This window comes from Triticum dicoccoides, chromosome 1A (assembly GCF_002162155.2).
Source record: "Triticum dicoccoides isolate Atlit2015 ecotype Zavitan chromosome 1A, WEW_v2.0, whole genome shotgun sequence".
Taxonomy (NCBI): domain Eukaryota; kingdom Viridiplantae; phylum Streptophyta; class Magnoliopsida; order Poales; family Poaceae; genus Triticum; species Triticum dicoccoides.
In genome coordinates, this window is record NC_041380.1 from 545,446,840 (window position 1) to 545,463,883 (window position 17,044).

At 46.0% G+C, this 17,044-nt stretch overlaps 1 protein-coding gene across 1 annotated transcript; it reads right to left on the reverse strand.

Moving 5' to 3' along the window:
• Positions 1-12,540: 12,540 nt before the first annotated feature.
• LOC119287810 (malate dehydrogenase, chloroplastic-like) lies at positions 12,541-15,000 on the reverse strand. The gene is made up of 2 exons (XM_037567433.1): positions 14,802-15,000; positions 12,541-14,034 (listed from the first exon to the last, which is right to left on the reverse strand). The coding sequence occupies exon 2, from the start codon at positions 14,026-14,028 to the stop codon at positions 12,832-12,834; it is 1,197 nt and encodes a 398-aa protein (XP_037423330.1). The 5' UTR covers positions 14,029-14,034; positions 14,802-15,000; the 3' UTR covers positions 12,541-12,831.
• Positions 15,001-17,044: the final 2,044 nt, after the last annotated feature.

Genomic DNA, 17,044 nt, shown 5'->3' on the forward strand with positions numbered 1-17,044 from the left:
TTCAATCTCGTTACCGGCAAGTCTCTTTACTCGTTTCGTAATACATCATCTCGCAACTAACTCATTAGTTGCAATGCTTGCAAGGCTTATGTGATGTGCATTACCGAGAGGGCCCAGAGATACCTCTCCGACAATCGGAGTGACAAATCCTAATCTCGAAATATGCCAACCCAACATGTACCTTTGGAGACACCTGTAGAGCTCCTTTATAATCACCCAGTTACATTGTGACGTTTGGTAGCACACAAAGTGTTCCTCCGGCAAACGGGAGTTGCATAATCTCATAGTCATAGGAACATGTATAAGTCATGAAGAAAGCAATAGCAACATACTAAACGATCGGGTGCTAAGCTAATGGAATGGGTCATGTCAATCACATCATTCTCCTAATGATGTGATCTCGTTAATCAAATGACAACACATGTCTATGGTTAGGAAACATAACCATCTTCGATTAACGAGCTAGTCAAGTAGAGGCATACTAGTGACACTTTGTTTGTCTATGTGTTCACACATGTATTATGTTTCCGGTTAATACAATTCTAGCATGAATAATAAACATTTATCATGAAATAAGGAAATAAATAATAACTTTATTATTGCCTCTAGGGCATATTTCCTTCACTTACTATGTACTTCGTTCCTGAATCGCTTGCTACTCTCCCTATCAGTCCTAATCTGGATCTAAGCTTTCATAACCCACTGGTTCGTCAAATGTTTTTGCTTCACAATTCTCTTCGTGAAGCCTATCCCCCTAACTGCACTGTAGGGTATGACACCAGCGTCTTCAGAATGGATTATTGATAGTGGGTGTACCAACCACATGACTGGAAAAGAAGCCTTCTTATGGACTCAACCTTACGTCCATCCGACAAGAGTCACATCACATTTGCTGACACTGGTAAAAGTAAGGTATTGGGTCTAGGTAGAGTTGCAATCTCAAAGGATCAACACATGGATAAAGTCATGCTTGTTGAATCCCTTGGCTTCAACTTAATGTCTGTCTCAATGCTTTGCAATTTGAACATGATCGTAATATTTGGAAAATATCGCTGCCTTGTACTAATGGAATCTGACAAGTCTCTAGTGTTTGAAGGGTATCGGAAAGATGATTTGTACGTGGTAGATTTTTGGCAGGACCACAGCTTGCCGTATGTCTTCTAGCAAAGGCTTCAGAATGCTGGCTCTAGCATCGGAGGCTAGGGCATGCTGGCATGAGGAACCTCCACACCCTTGCAAAGAAGAAGCATGTCATAGGCATCGAGGGCGTCAAGTTCAAGAAAGATCACTTATGCGGTGCCTGTGAAGCAGAAAAGATGACGAGGGCCAAACATCCCTCGAAGACAATCATGACAACCACTCGACCCTTCGAACTGCTCCACATGGATCTTTTCGGTCCCACTCATTACTCAACTCTTACTACTACTGCTTGCCTCTATGGCTTTGTTATTGTTGATGATTATTCTAGATATACTTGGGTGCACATAATCCTCTACAAGACTGAAGTGCAGGATGTCTTCAGACGCTTCGCCAATCGAGCAATGAACAACTATGGCGCCAAGATAAAACACATCAGAAGTGACAATGGCACTGAATTCAAGAACACTGGCCTTGATACATATCTTGATACCTTGGGCATCACACATGAATTCTCAGCCCCGTACACACCACAGCAGAACGGCGTCGTCGAACGCAAGAACAGAACACTCGTTGAGATGGCCCGAACGATGCTTGATGAATACAAGACTCCAAGAAAATTCTGGCCTGAAGCCATTGATACTGCATGCCATACAATCAATCATGTTTATCTTCACAAGCTTCTGAACAAGACATCTTATGAGCTCCTTACTGGCAAGAAGCCAAATGTCAGTTACTTCAGAGTATTTGGCGCCAGGTGCTGGATCAAGGATCCACATCACATTTCAAAATTTGCACCAAAAGCACATGAGGGTTTTATGCTTGGATATGGAAAGGATTCGCACTCCTACAGAGTCTTCAATCTCTTTCATTATAAAGTGGTTGAAACAGTGGATGTGCGGTTTGATGAGACTAACGGTTCACAAAGAGAGCACCTCCGAAATATGCTAGATGAAGTTCCATCCAGCGAATCAATCAAGCTTATGGGAACCGGAGAAATCATACCCTCTGAAGCTCAACCTGAAGAGGAACTTATCATCTTCGCACCTGATCAACCTGAAGACAATGCTCAGCCTGAAGACAATCCCACTAACAATGACAATGATCAGCAAGAGCAAAACCTTCGCCCTGTACATCCTCGTGTTGCCAATGAAGTGCAGATTGAGAGAATAATTGACAGCATCAATGCACCCGGTCCGCTCACTCGATCAAGGGCAACTCAGCTGGCAAATTTCTGTGGGCACTTCGCATTCGTCTCAATAACAGAACCCAAGAAAGTTGAAGAAGCCTTCATGGAACCTGAATGGATTCAAGCTATGCAAGAAGAGCTTCAACAGTTTGAGCTGAATAATGTATGGGAACTAGTTAAGCGTCCTGATCCTCGGAAGCACAACATAATAGGCACCAAATGGATATACCGCAACAAGCAATATGAGCATGGTCAAGTTGTCAGAAACAAAGCTCGTCTCGTTGCTCAAGGATATACTCAATTGGAAGGCATTGACTTTGATGAAACATTTGCTCCTGTGGCTCGACTTGAAGCCATATGCATACTGCTGGCCTATGCAAATCATCATAACATACTTCTATATCAAATGGATGTGAAGAGTGCCTTTCTCAATGGCAAGATTGAAGAAGAAGTGTATGTTGCACAACCGCCTGGCTTTGAAGATCCGAAACATCCTGACATGGTATACAAGCTCAACAAGGCACTGTATGGCCTCAAACAAGCCCCTCGGGCCTGGTATGACACACTCAAGTACTTCCTGAAGAGCAAAGGCTTCATACCTGGTTCCCTAGACCCCACTCTCTTCACGAAGACATATGATGGTGAACTGTTTGTGTGCCAAATATATGTGGATGACATTATCTTCGGCTGCACCAATAAGAAGTACAGTGAAGAGTTTGGATATATGATGCAAGAGCAATATCAGATGTCTATGATGGGAGAGCTGAAGTTCTTCCTCGTTCTCCAAATACGACAGCAACGCAACGACATCTTCATATCTCAAGAGAAGTATCTCAAAGATTGCCTGAAGAAGTTCGGTATGCAAGACTGCAAAGGCTTCACGACGCCAATGCCAGCCAAGCATCATCTGGGTCCTAACGACAATGGTAAAGAGTTGGGTCAAAAGGTATACTGCTCCATGATTGGTTCTTTGCTTTATCTATGTGCATCTAGGCCAGATATTATGCTTAGTGTTTGCATGTGTGCTCGATTTCAAGCGGCACCAAAGGAGTCGCATCACTTAGCTGTGAAGCGAATTCTTCGGTATTTGGCTCACACCCCAACTCTAGGATTATGGTATCCAAAGGGCTCAGAGTTTGATCTAGTTGGATTCTCAGATGCTGATTATGCTGGTGACAAAGTGGATCGCAAATCTACATCAGGCACATGTCACTTTCTGGGATGATCACTTGTATGTTGGTCTTCAAAGAAGCAGAACTGTGTATCTCTCTCCACTGCTGAATCTGAATACATTGCTGTTGGATCTTGCTGCGCTCAGCTTCTGTGGATGAAGCAAACACTCAAGGACTATGGCATTCATCTGAAGCAAGTGCCACTCTACTGCGACAACGAAAGCGCCATCAAGATTGCCAACAACCCAGTTCAGCACTCGAAGACAAAGCACATCGAAATTCGTCATCACTTTCTCAGAGATCATGTTGTGAAGGAAGATATTGATATCATACACGTCAACACTGAAGAGCAATTGGCAAATATTTTCACCAAGCCCTTGGATGAGAAGAGATTTTGCAAGTTACGGTGTGAGCTAAATATCCTGGAATCCTCAAATGTCCTGTGATCAGGCACACATCCTAACACTTATGCATATTGATGACTTAGATGTGCAACACACGAAGTAAAGTATATCTTCAATCAATAAATACATACATTCTAAGTGTGAATACATTAATATGGAATTTGACTTCGAAGTGCCACGATGATTGTGCGCCGTGTCTGGGTCTAATACTTCCTATACAGTGGGTAACGCCACCACCAGATGTTCTGTTTGAAGTGTTTCACTCATGGCGTTACATTTGCTATGTCTTCACATTTGGTTTGGCTTCAATCTCAACATATCTTCATGATTATCTTCACTATGTTGATTATATAGATATATATATACTAGTGTTCTGTCCTCTACAGCATTCACTTATAGCTATGTCTTCTTGTTGAATCTTTTGAACTAAGTGAATGTGATCGGACCCTAACTTCTCTATGCTTTCTATCTCAAACTCTATCTCTCCAAATCATATGCATTCTATTGAAACTGTCGAATGTCTTCTTTGTGTCCTTGTCAGCAGAAGATACAGAGACAACCATTAAGTCCGTTTTCAATGCTCATTCCTCCACCTGAAACCCGGAGAAGTGGGAACGACCACCCGACAATCCAGGCGTGCGTGGGACGTGGAACAAACCCCAATATGCTGCATGATGGCCACGTGTTCCTCAGATGCAAATCGCCAGGGGCACCTGTGTAATAATGTAGTGCCGCCCCTGTACCTATAAATACACACCTCACAGCAGTCATTATCTCTTCTTCCACTCTCGCACGAACCCTAGCGCCACCGCTAGCCCTCGACGACGTCGGCGACGAAGTGCTTCGCTGCCGCAACCTCTCCGACGCCGTCTTCACGTCGACCGCGGACATCGTCTTCTCCGCCGTTGCCGTAAGTGTCCTCCGTCGCCAAGTTAGGGCACGGACGATCGAACTGCTCGGCCTCCTCTTCCACTCCGTCTAGCAGTTCTTCGTGTGGTAAATAAAACCTCCTTTTTACGGCCCCTTTGATCCTATAGCTTTATCACTTTCTATCACAAGCAGTTTCTATTCACACAAGTTGGATCTCTTTCATACTGCATCTCATAACATGCCTAGTATATTCACTTATGCTTCACAAAGTAGCTAGATTCCTCACTTGTACTGATCCGTGGATTCGTACAAATCTGGAACCAACTCCTTATCTATGAGTGAATATCTTCGCACGATGAGGTCAATGTCTTCTAAACTAATTTATCTTCAAAATCTTCTGAGAATGCATATGACCTCTTCCCCTTCCCTTGCACCTTAATGCTGTCACAGGTACATGTCCGTGGGAGAATCCCTTGGTTCTCATAGTCTGCATTCATTTGCAGAATTCTTGCAGCATCACATAAATTCTCCCGAAGCCAGTTCCTGTTTGTCCAGCAAGCGAAAACCTTTGAAGCCTCTGAACGTATTGAAGCCTTTCAGATTAAAGTTCATGGCTTCAGAAAAATCAGCAAGGAAGGGTGGCAGAAAGCGTCGAGGAGAAACATCAAGAGATCTGCCCGATGACCTCTCAGAGCTGTACAAGACAGATCCCGAAGAAGATTACAATCAGCGCAAGACGCGAATCCAATGGATTCGACGCTATTGGGCAGAACAGTGGTTCAAGTACAGATTTGTGACCAAGGAATATGCTGAAAAGAATGCCATCAAGCGACCATGGGGAGACATCCTCTACAAAAATCTTCAACCCAGGACCAGAAATGAAGCCATTGAACAAGGCTTCTATCCCTGCATGGTCCGTGGACCACAGCCTGCGGATGCTGACCCATCGTCCCTGCTATGGTGTCATGACGACAATCTGTTTAAGCGCAATTTCCAGTTTGCCCAAAACTCAGCGAAGCAGAACAAGAAGACTTTGGGTTTAGATTTCAACCCTGGTCCCTCTGCTCCCCGTGCCGATGGAACTCGCGAAGCTGAACCCAATCTTCTTGGGCCCTTCTACAACCTTGAAGGTCTCATCACTCACATCGTGGTTCAAGGGACAGCCGTGAATGAGCCTGCAGATGACGCTGAATCAGATGAAGCGCCTGCAGCGCCGAAGCCAAAGAAGCTGAAGCAGCCAAAAGCTTCAAAGCCGGCCTCTGCACCAAAAATCTCACGGGCGAAGCCACTGGCAACTGCACCTCCTGAAGACAGTGTGCAGTCTGAAGATTTGTCACGCATCTCCAAGCCCCAGAAGGTCAAGATGCCTCTGCCACACACCGGCCAAGAGCTAACAGCTGCTGCCATTCTGCGCAATGATGCCATTGATCTGTCAAGTGATGAAGATCTTGCAGATGACGCTCTTGAGCAACTCATCAAGAGCAAAGAAGAAGTAGAAATCTTCAATGATCTGCCTCTCTTTGATGTAACAATCATCCACAACTTCATTGATGAGTGGTTTGACATGCCAAACATCAGCTTCGAAGATCTGCAACTACCCATTGGCCTCAGTGTCGCCTTCCATGGCGCCATTGCTTCAGAGCTAGCCCTCGCTCAGCGCATCGTCGAACTGAAGCAAAAGATTGACTATGAAAAGGCTCAGTTCAAGAAGCATATGGCCAAGCTCAGCGTGCAAGAGGTGAAAAACTTCAAGATTATGCTGCACGAGCTCAAAGAAGCCTTTCTCAAAAATGCGCAGAAGCTCAGGGTTCTCGGGAGCGTATGAAGAGCCTGGCTGACAAGTGTGTGCAAGGCTACAACGAAGCTGAGAAGCGCAAGGCCCTTGGGCGTCCGGGCATTGATCCCAGGATGGCTGCTAAGCAGAAGAAGAAGCCCATTGTGGCTGAACCTCTCGCACCAAGGCAGGAAGCAGATCCCATTGTCTTCCCAACTAGAATCACTGGTTCGAAGCCAAAAGCCCGATCAACCGCTTCAGAGCTGAAGAAGATAAGGACTGCTGAGGCTGAAGCTAGGAAGAGGAAACATCCCGAAGCCTCTCCTACTGCCCCCTCCAAGAAGAAGAGGAAGATCAAGAAAGAACGGGCTGCTCCCACAGAGCCTTTGATTGTTGAACCCATTTCCATGGTTCGTCCTGACGCTGAACGCCAACTGACAATCCATGAGCCTGCTTTCACAGAGGCTCATGAAGCTGAAGACTTTCCAGCAGCTGATCCCATCGCTGCTGACGACATTGGTCACCATGACCATGTAGAAGATGGTGCAGTCCTTCCTCAGCTCGAGCACAGCGAACTCATCAGCATTGGTCGTCCTCTGACGCCAATTGCTCAGGATGCTTCATGGGCTGATCGCCCACAAGAGGAAAAAGACTTTGCGGCCCAGCCAACTCCAACTACACAGGCATCGCCTGTGTTGCGCAGGCTTCGCAAAGGACCCAGGCCTCCAGTCTCTGTGTCTGAAGCTGAAGCCGCTGAAGACATTCCGGCTGCATCAGCCGATGAAGAAGAAGTCCCACAAGCTGCTACTCCCCTGTCCCACCAAGAAGTGGTTCTCGAGGAGAACGTGACTGTGACCGACCCTCCAGCTCGTCAAGTGGAGGTTGAAAATCTTGAGGCTGCCACCACCAACACCACTGAAGCCACTGACGCTGTCATGGCTGAAGCTAATGTGGAGCCCTCACCAACAAAAGCACCAGAAGTCAGCGAAGTCACTGATCCCACTGCTTCTGTTCCCGCGCCTGCTGCCGGTCCTCAGTTCGACTATCATGTTGAGCACATGCCTCAGGTACAGAAGCCAATCCCAAGATTGCCCAGGTTCCCAGGTCCTGCATCAGCACCTGGATCCTTCAATATCAATGGCTTCAGAGCAGACAACACATTCTTCAATAGCTCCAGGAACCCCTACTCAAGGGAAAGAATATCATCTGATCGGTTCTGGAGCTATCCGCAGCGAAGCTATTACTCCTGCATTCTATACAATCAAGGTCGCATCTTCCCACACAAGCGTCTTGACATTGAAGCAATAGCTGGTCTGCCCTGTCTGGAAGAAGCTCTGGATTGCTTCAAGGAGGTTGGATTGCTGCCGTTCGTCACTGACCAAGAGCATTGGAATGAAGAGTTGCTGCTTCAATTCTATGCCACACTTCACATCCGCGGGTATAACAGAGATCCGAAGACTTGGGTCCTGGAGTGGATGACAGGAAACGTTCATCACGAAGCCAAAGCCTTTGACATCATTGAGCTCACTGGTCTACCCACTCCCGGTGATCTCTACGAATCTGGTTGTCAACTTCACAGTGAAGCTGTGGAGAGCATCTTTCAGAAGCCTGAACCTAACATGAGTCAGATGCTCAGTATGATGAAACCATTACCCCAAGATGCTGCATATCCCAAAGAGTTATTTGTTGAAGACCTAGAGTATCTGCCAAGGACTATTTATCACATCATAAGGCGAACTCTCTGGCCCATCAAAGGGCACTCTCCACATGCCAAGCTGGAAGGTGCAATGAAGACTTTGATCTTTTATATTCTTCATGGAAAATGCTTCAATGCACAGGATTTCTTCATTCGCCAACTTGCTGCATCAGGCTCTGATCTGTTTGGCTTGAAGTTCTACGCCCCATGGGTAATGCGGCTGATCAAACTTCACTCCGCTATCTCATATCAGCCATCTGCTCGCAATCATCGGATTTTTCTGCCTGATGTGGATATGACTATTGAAGCCATCTATCCCGAGCCTGCCAAGGAACCTCTAAGTCTTCAGAATGCAGAGCATCAAAGTTTTTCTCAGAACATTGAAGGAGTTGAAGCAGTCACTCGTGTGTATCCTTTGGCTGGCACTACACGTGCACCGCATCCTGCTCTCACTGAAGCCACTGACAGTACAACTGCCCCACGACCCAAGAAGCGCACTCGTGTTCTCAATGACCGAGAGCTTCTTGTGGCTCTTCATCAGAAACAGGATAGGCATTATGACTGGCTGAAGCGTCAAATGCAAAGCCTCTTGGTGGATGTTAATCGCATTCGCAATCTTGCCACCAAGAATGCCTTTGTTGCCCATGAAACCTCTCGACGCACATGGAAAGGGCTGACGCTGATGTGTCCTGAAGATGATCTTCAAGAGGATGGCTTCTCTGAGCGCTTCAAGTTTGACTCCACACCCCCTCGAAGGGCAGTGCTGCGACGAACTCCATCTCTTGAAGACTCTGAGTTCTCTTCCTCTGCTGCAACTGTAAATGCCAGAGTGATCGAGGATGAAGACGATGCTACTTCACCGCCGCCTCCTTCAGCACACTTCGACACTGCTCCAAGTTCTTCTGCACCGCCGAACACCACCGACGACCCTGCTGCTTCACCTACTCTTCATGGGAACGAGTAGATGCTCTATGTCTTCAAACCTTTTTGGTCCTTACTGACAAAAGGGGGAGAAGCATATGAGTTTGATAGTCTTCAAGCGGGTCCATATGGGCGGGTGCTTCATATTTTGCTTCGTGTTTACAACTATTGTTTTGATACATTTGGTTTTTTGAGTTGTAACACTTAAACTCAATGGTCGTCTGCTACTTATTTGCCATTTTGTGATGCGATGATAAATTCCGCATGTGCGACGATAAATTCCGCACTTAGATCATTTTGCAGACGTCCATTTTCCATTATGCATGTCATTATCTTCACATACCTTCACATGCATAGTGGATTGTCATCATAAGTTGAAGAGAGTCTCCACAAGCACAACTTGCCATGTGCATTTGCATTCCAAAAGCAAACTACTTATATGCACATCTTCAGGGGGAGCCCTTGCAACTTATGAAGACAATTCCTTATCCTTTACAATTTCACATATTATATTCCTCGTTGAAAACTTCAACTAGTTTGTCATCAATCACCAAAAAGAGGGAGATTGTAAGTGCATCTAGTGCCACCCCTAGTTGGTTTTGGAGTATTGACGACAAACCTAGTTAAGGGACTAATGTGTTTGTGAGAATTGCAGGATAACACAGGTAGAAGTCCCTCATTGATTCGGTTTTCCTACCAGAGATGACCCCTAAAAATGTATGAAGACATTGATGTCAAAGGTGGTATATGAAGATATTCACATTGAAGACTATGACAAGAGAAGACATCGCATGAAGCCTATGGAGCTCGAAGACTTAGATCTTTCGTAGTTCTTTTTCTTCTTCTTTGTTGAGTCATAGGAACCACCGTACTGTTAAGTGGGGTCCAAGAGAACCAGTCAGAATGACTGAAGTGATGCTTAACCAAAACCTATGTCTTCGAGTGAAGACTATGAGAGCGAATCTTGTCCAGAGTCGGACAAGTCAGCTTTGCTTGTAGCCCAAGTAAAGTTGCCGTGTGAGTTTGAAATCTGACCGTTGGAACACGTGTCAGTTCCTTAGTGACCCAGGGTCATTTTGGACAAATCAGGTCTGGTTGCCTAGTGGCTATAAATAGCCCACCCCCTACAACCATAAATGGTTGGCTGCTCAGAGTTAGTATACGGCTTTTGTCGTTTGAGAGCAACCCACCTCGAAGCCTTTGAGAGAGAATTCCTTGCGAGGATAAAGCCCTAACCACCCAGAGCCAAAGAGAATTAGGCATCACTTAAGTCTTCTTGTCCGTGTGATCTGAAGACTTATTACACTTGAGGACTGTGAATCCTCCAGCCGGTTAGGCGTCGCGTTCTGAGCATCCAAGAGACATTGTGGATCGCCGGTGAACAAAGTCTGTGAAGGTTTGGGAGTCTACCTTGAAGACTTACCAGAGTGATTGGGCGAGGTCTGTGTGCATTAGCTCAAGGGGAATACGGTGAGGACTAGGTGTCCTGAGCTGCGTGTTCAGGACTGGGTGTTCGGGACTGTGTGTCCTCAGGTTTAAATACCTAGCCGCCCTAACCAGACGTACAGTTGTCACAGCAACTGGAACTGGTCCAACAAATCATTGTCTTCAACGTGTCACTAGTTTCATCCTTTCCTTCCCTTTACTTACTGTTGGTCCTTGTGAAGTCATTGTATGATTGCACTATCTTTTATCTTCACTGAGTGACTGCGTGTTCTGTTTGGCTTCATAATATCTTCCTACCTGATCCTTACTAGATTGCTGCTATTAGTCATTGTGCTTTCACTCCATTGAATACTTGACTATGGTTTGCCTAATGTAGTCTACCTTCCGGTGCATGGTAATAGGTTTATTTTTATCGTTTGTCTTCATAACTTTCACGTTTTGAAGACTTTCATAAAAATCGCCTATTCACCCCCCCTCTAGTCGATATAACGCACTTTCAGTCTTACAACGCAACAGAAACCCTCAAAAAATCAAGCGAGGCGAGGGGAGCAAGTTTTGGATTACAAGCCGAAGACGGCTAGCATAGAGCACGCAGGCTCACAACAAAGGTGCCAAAAGGTGCCTGCCTCACATCCCTACGGGGGCGGCGCAGGAGCTCTCGCCAGAGCGTAGACCTGACGAAGACGGGCAAGAGTGAGCTGCAGGAGATCAACGTCTCGATGTCTTCCCAACGGCGCCCAGTCCTCATCCTCACTCACCTTCATCTTCTTAAAAATTATCAGAATCTAGATCACCCGCCAATCCATTCTCATCCTTCTCTTCCATCATCCTTTGCATTTTCTCCCCTTCCCCGTCCCCACTAGCCAAACCACTACCAGCAATATTAGCCAAACCACTACCAACAATTACTGCTGACTGACTGCTCAACCCTGTTTCACGACAAACGGCGATGCGTGACATATAATTCTACTATTCATCGGTTGTGACCCAGGTGGATGAATCTCATTAGTCGACTGACCACCCTGGTCGGGTTCATACACCCGGCCGCCTTCCAATAAATTCTCCTCCTTCGGCACAGGGATCACTTAGGCATATGAGTGAATCATCCGTTTTCTGCAACGCCTTAACCAGGCCAACCACTTATGTCTCCTATCTATCATGTTCAACTCCCACAAAACACTTTTACCAGATTTGGTCCATACTGCATAAATACTAATGGAGCACTCGTTGGGATCAAACCCAAAACTTGTTGTCAACCAGTATTTCAACTTGTTGCCATAGTAAACAGTGCAATCCACAGACTCATACAACTCCATATTTACCATTAAACACATTGAACAAATAGTCACTCCTAACAATGGTAACCAACAGGGGTGCTCCCCTCTGGACACAGGCGAGGAAAGAAGACCTCACAGCACGTATTCTGCCAATGCCTCCCAGCCTCCACGACACCCGGTTTGACCAGCAAAGGCCTCCCTCCACGCACTTGAACCAATCTAAATCGGTAACAGCCGGCCAAATCGATACCCTGGGAGCTTAGTGAATTTAGAGATTCATCTGCTGTTGAGTATACAACAAACAATTACCTCGTGATATGGATGAACAAGACAATCACATCCCTGGATCTGTAGAAAGGGCTTCATCTAGGCAGCAAATGAGGTTTCGACAAGCAATGATCAAGTTCAGACTCCATTTGTTTGCAAGAGCAGCGCAAGATTTAAAAATGCCAAAACTGTACCAAAATACTTTTCCAGCCGTCCATCTCACACGCTCAGACACATTGTTCACATCGATAATAACAAGACTGACAACGGAATTCTGTGTAAACTCGCCAATCAACAAGGAAAATGACAAGTAGCCAAGAGCTATAGGAACCTGATGGTGACCGCAACATAGTAGTACAAGTTCCCACATAAGAGGTTCCGAGCAACTATCAAAGAAATACTTTATTATTATTCCAAGGTTTGTCAACTTCGGAAGCTACAAGACCAGCAGATGTAATGTGTCAAACAAAACAAGGCCCCGGAGCAGGGAGCGAGTTCTGGGCTTCACGCCCTCATGCAATCTAGAATCATAGGAACCGACCGACGACTGACAAATATAGCTGCTCCAGGGCATACCCCTTCCTACATGATGTCAACACTCTAGGCTGCAAAACTTAAGACAGGGACAATCATTTTGCCTCTTATTCTCTTCGTACGGAGTTATCGTTATCCTTCACCTCAAACGGACGCGGCGGCTCCCTGCTTCTTGTGCGCAAACTCAATGCCCTTCTCAATGCTGGCCTTCAGCTCAGGCTTCAACGCCTCGAGTGCCTTGGCCTCATAATCGGTCACTCCCTCCAGGTCGGAAGAGATGATGGACTCGACACCATTCTTCCCAATCTTAACTCTGGACGCAAAGAATGGTAGCTCAGTTAGCTCGGACTGGACATACGTGCACTCGTAAACATCTGGATCACCAGCCAGTGCACGGAGTGATGACTCGACAAATCTGGCAGCGGCATATGCCATGGACAGGGTAGCGGATCCAGCACCGGCTTTCGCCTCCACCACCTCTGTCCCTGCATTCTGTATCCTCTTTGTCAGCTCTTCAGTTTCCTCATCCGTGAAAGTGACAGATGGCCTAGTTTTGGACAACAGAGGTAGGATTGTAATTCCAGCATGACCACCAACAACTGGGACATCAACGTCAATGAGCTTGAGGTCCTTCTTCTGAGCTACAAACGTGTTCGCTCTGACAACATCCAGGGTGGAAACTCCGAAAAGCTTCTTGGGGTTGTAGACACCCTTCTGTTTCAGAATCTCAGCAGCAATCGGCACTGTGGAGTTGACTGGGTTGCTGATAATATGGATAAAGGCATCAGGGCAATTGTCTGCGACAGCCTCAATAAGCGACTTGACGATGCCCGCATTGATGTTGAACAGGTCATCACGAGTCATGCCTGGCTTTCTTGGGACCCCAGCAGGGATGACAACAACATCCACACCTTTCAAGCAGTTGGCTAACTCAGCAGGGCCAGTAAAGTCCATGACCTGAGAAGGTGTGTTGCAGTGGCTGAGATCAGCAGCAACTCCCTTGACATTCGCAATATCATACAGGCGCAGTTCTGAGACCAGAGGAGACATCTTGATTAACAGGCCCAATGGCTGCCCGATGCCCCCAGCAGCACCAAGCACTGCCACTTTGTAAGATGCCTCAGGTAGTATCTGAGCCACAGACTTTGCCTTTGGCACAACCCTTGTGGTGACAGATGCCCGAAGAGGTGCGGTCTTGCCGAGGAATGAGGATCCCAATTCAAAGTTAACTGATGACGACGATGCCTTTAAGCCACCATAGCTTGTGATGCCATGGCTCCTTGGCCTTGAAACCAAAGCGGCCTGAGCACTAACTGAAGTCATGGTAACAGCTGATGCCATGTCCAACTGCAGGAACAGAACTATATGAGATTAATATACAGTGGTAACATGCAGAGTCTAATTACAAATTCCAGCTAAAAAAATTGAACTGGACTAATAGCCCAATACAGTGGTAAATGCAGATTCCAATTACACCATCCATGGAGTAGATGTAGGAACACTCGAAATAAATTGTAACGAGAATAAAACAAGGGCACTTGATTGTAAGTTATACTATGTATTTGCTTGCAAGCATCAATGGAACAAGGGATGGCAAACTATCTCCTCCCTTCATTTTGAACACGAAAGGAACTGTACTAATTATGAATTACTGTAAGTGAAATAGGAGTTGAAATTACACGTAAACACTTGCGACATTTCTTCCCCGACCGCGGAATGTAAACAAGTACGTACTAGGTAGAATCAGAGATAAATTTCCCTAGGTAGAATAATGAGAGGAAGCTATTTCTATTCAGAATGCAGCAATTTACGGCTTTGCTAAACATGATGCAGGGCTGTACGACACGCAGACAATCAGATCCCTGGATCTGTGCAAGGGGAGGTCGTCTGTATGATATGGCGCTGCAGGAAAATCTTGCACAATGGCTCATCTTACAGCAGCAATCAGTAACCTATGACGCCATACGATACGTTGCCGCGACTCGCAGGGGCGGATCTAAAACTAAATAGTGTGCCGACACGCCCTGAAATTGTGAAGGCCCCTCCCTACCCTGGCGGGATCGATTGATTTTAACAACAGAGAGAAACTGACGAACCAACCTATCTGCTCATACCTGGAAGGAAGGAGACCCAATCAGTCCGCAGGGAGTGGGACGGGGTGGAGAGAGCGGCAGGATGCTCCGGAGGCCGATGAAGTAGGGGAGCTGCGGCGGCGAAGCGTGGCCCGAGGGGGCGTCGGCGGTTGGTGGGCGGAGGCAGCGGCCCTTGGCTCACCCTTTGCTCTTTTTTCTTGGTTGGGGGCAGGTGGCTCTGGACTCCTGGTGATAAATAAATAGCTGGGCTGGGCAGCGGCGGTGGCGGCGCAAGAGAAAGAGAGAGAGATCGGCTTTGATTTTTCTTGCGCTGGTTCGCTCGCTTTTTTTTTTTTTTGAGGGAACGCTGGTTCGCTCGCTGGACGGTAGCCTCGGAGACAACGGGCTGGCTCTGCCGTTGGCCGACGCTCCTTTCTCCGTCCGCCGTTAGGTGCAGCTGGGGTAGGGCCCTAGGGGCAGGGGATCTTGCCTACGTGCAGTGCATGTTAATTTTGAAGTATATTAAGTACATGTGAATATTATTTATGTATTATTATATTATATTTGGCATAAAATTAACTGCATGCTAAACGTGTTGAGCGTTTGATATTGAAGCAGTCTAGGTTGTTGGATTGACATGATTTGATGATCGAGATTAAGTTTAAGTGGATCTACTCCTTTGGGTCTTTTTATACTGATATAGATGCTGTTGTGCTTTCCTTCAAAAAATTTAAGGTCTCATTTTGAGTTAAGGATGCTTTGAATCCCATGCCACATTCAATCCATGCATGAAGATGCGAGAGAGAAAATCAGAGGCCATGCACGCACTCTTGTTATATAATTCCCCCGTTTCTAAATATAAGTCTTTTTAAAGACTTTTATATGAATCACACATACGGAGCAAAATGAGTGAATCTACACTTTAAACTATGTCTACATACGTTTGTATGTAGGGTTTTTTTTGCGCTGGAACATCCGTATGTAGTTCATATTAAAATCTCTAAAAAGACTTATATTTAGAAACGGAGGGAGTATTACATGTACCATACCATGCAAACATGTGGAGCATATTTTACCGGCGGGTTTAAACCCACAAAACTCTTAGCCCTTAACTCAACATCTATCTCGATTGTTGAGAATTTCGAGATGAGCCCTTAAACCGGAAGAGAGGGAGTAGTTGGTATGACAATACCTTACCAAGGCAATCATCACTAGGTGAAACTATACCTGGCCATGGGAAGCCCGGCCCGAAAAAGCCCGACCCGGCCCCGCCCGACGCTGCTCCCGGGCCGGGCTTGGGCCTAGATTTTAAGCCTGATGGCCGGGCCGGGCCGGGCCTGGGCCCGTCGTTTTTGTGTTTTTCTGAAGGTTGGGCCGGGCCGGCCCGGAGCCCGATGAGCTTTTACATGTACGGGCCAGGCTCGGGCCCAAAAAACAGGCCCGATGGCCGGGCCGGGCTGGGCCCAGGCCTGGGTTTTTTGCGTCGGGCTTGGCTAGGCCCGGCCCGAAGCCCGGCCCGGCCCGAGGTATGGCCAGGTATAGGTGAAACCAAAGATATGCTCTTACAAGTTGTTTTAAAGTCTGAAAACAATTTAGCATGTAAAACATAAAAAAATGTACTATTTCATACAAATTCAAACATAAAACTAAATCATAGCTTGAGAAAAAAAAAACTAATCGTGTTAATGGTCCAAATCAATGGGCAGTTGGAAATAACTATCATACCCTCTCCTTTTGTACTATGTGCATTAGATCTCCTTATGACAAGCCTTTCGCCGACAATTACACTGATAAGTAGCTAATTGTTCATGTGTTGCAACCGGAGGCATACATATTCTACTGGTTCAACATTAATCATGTCCAACATAAATCTTACACACATCATATTCTAGATTTTAGATTTGATGATTTGTATGGGTAGGGGGAGGCAATGAAAGTTTTGATTTACTTGAATTTTTGGTAAGATTTGATTTGATTCAGTTAATGCATGAATGATGTGGGAGAAGGGGTGTGTGGAGGGGGTGGGTGTGAGGGCGAGCGTACAATGACCAACTCCTCTTTAATAGTAGAGACATGTAACTTTCGTGACACAATATCAGAGTATGAATATAATGACAACAATTTTATGTCACATAAAGTACACGGTAACACATTAATCCTAGAAACACTAAAAAAAGCAGAGTAATCCTAGGTGTAGTGAGTTTTAGAGTTCCTCTTCAACCAAACTTCGATCTGCATAACGAGCTTGAAGTTGTATTTTACTTTCTTGTCTCTTGTCAGATTTT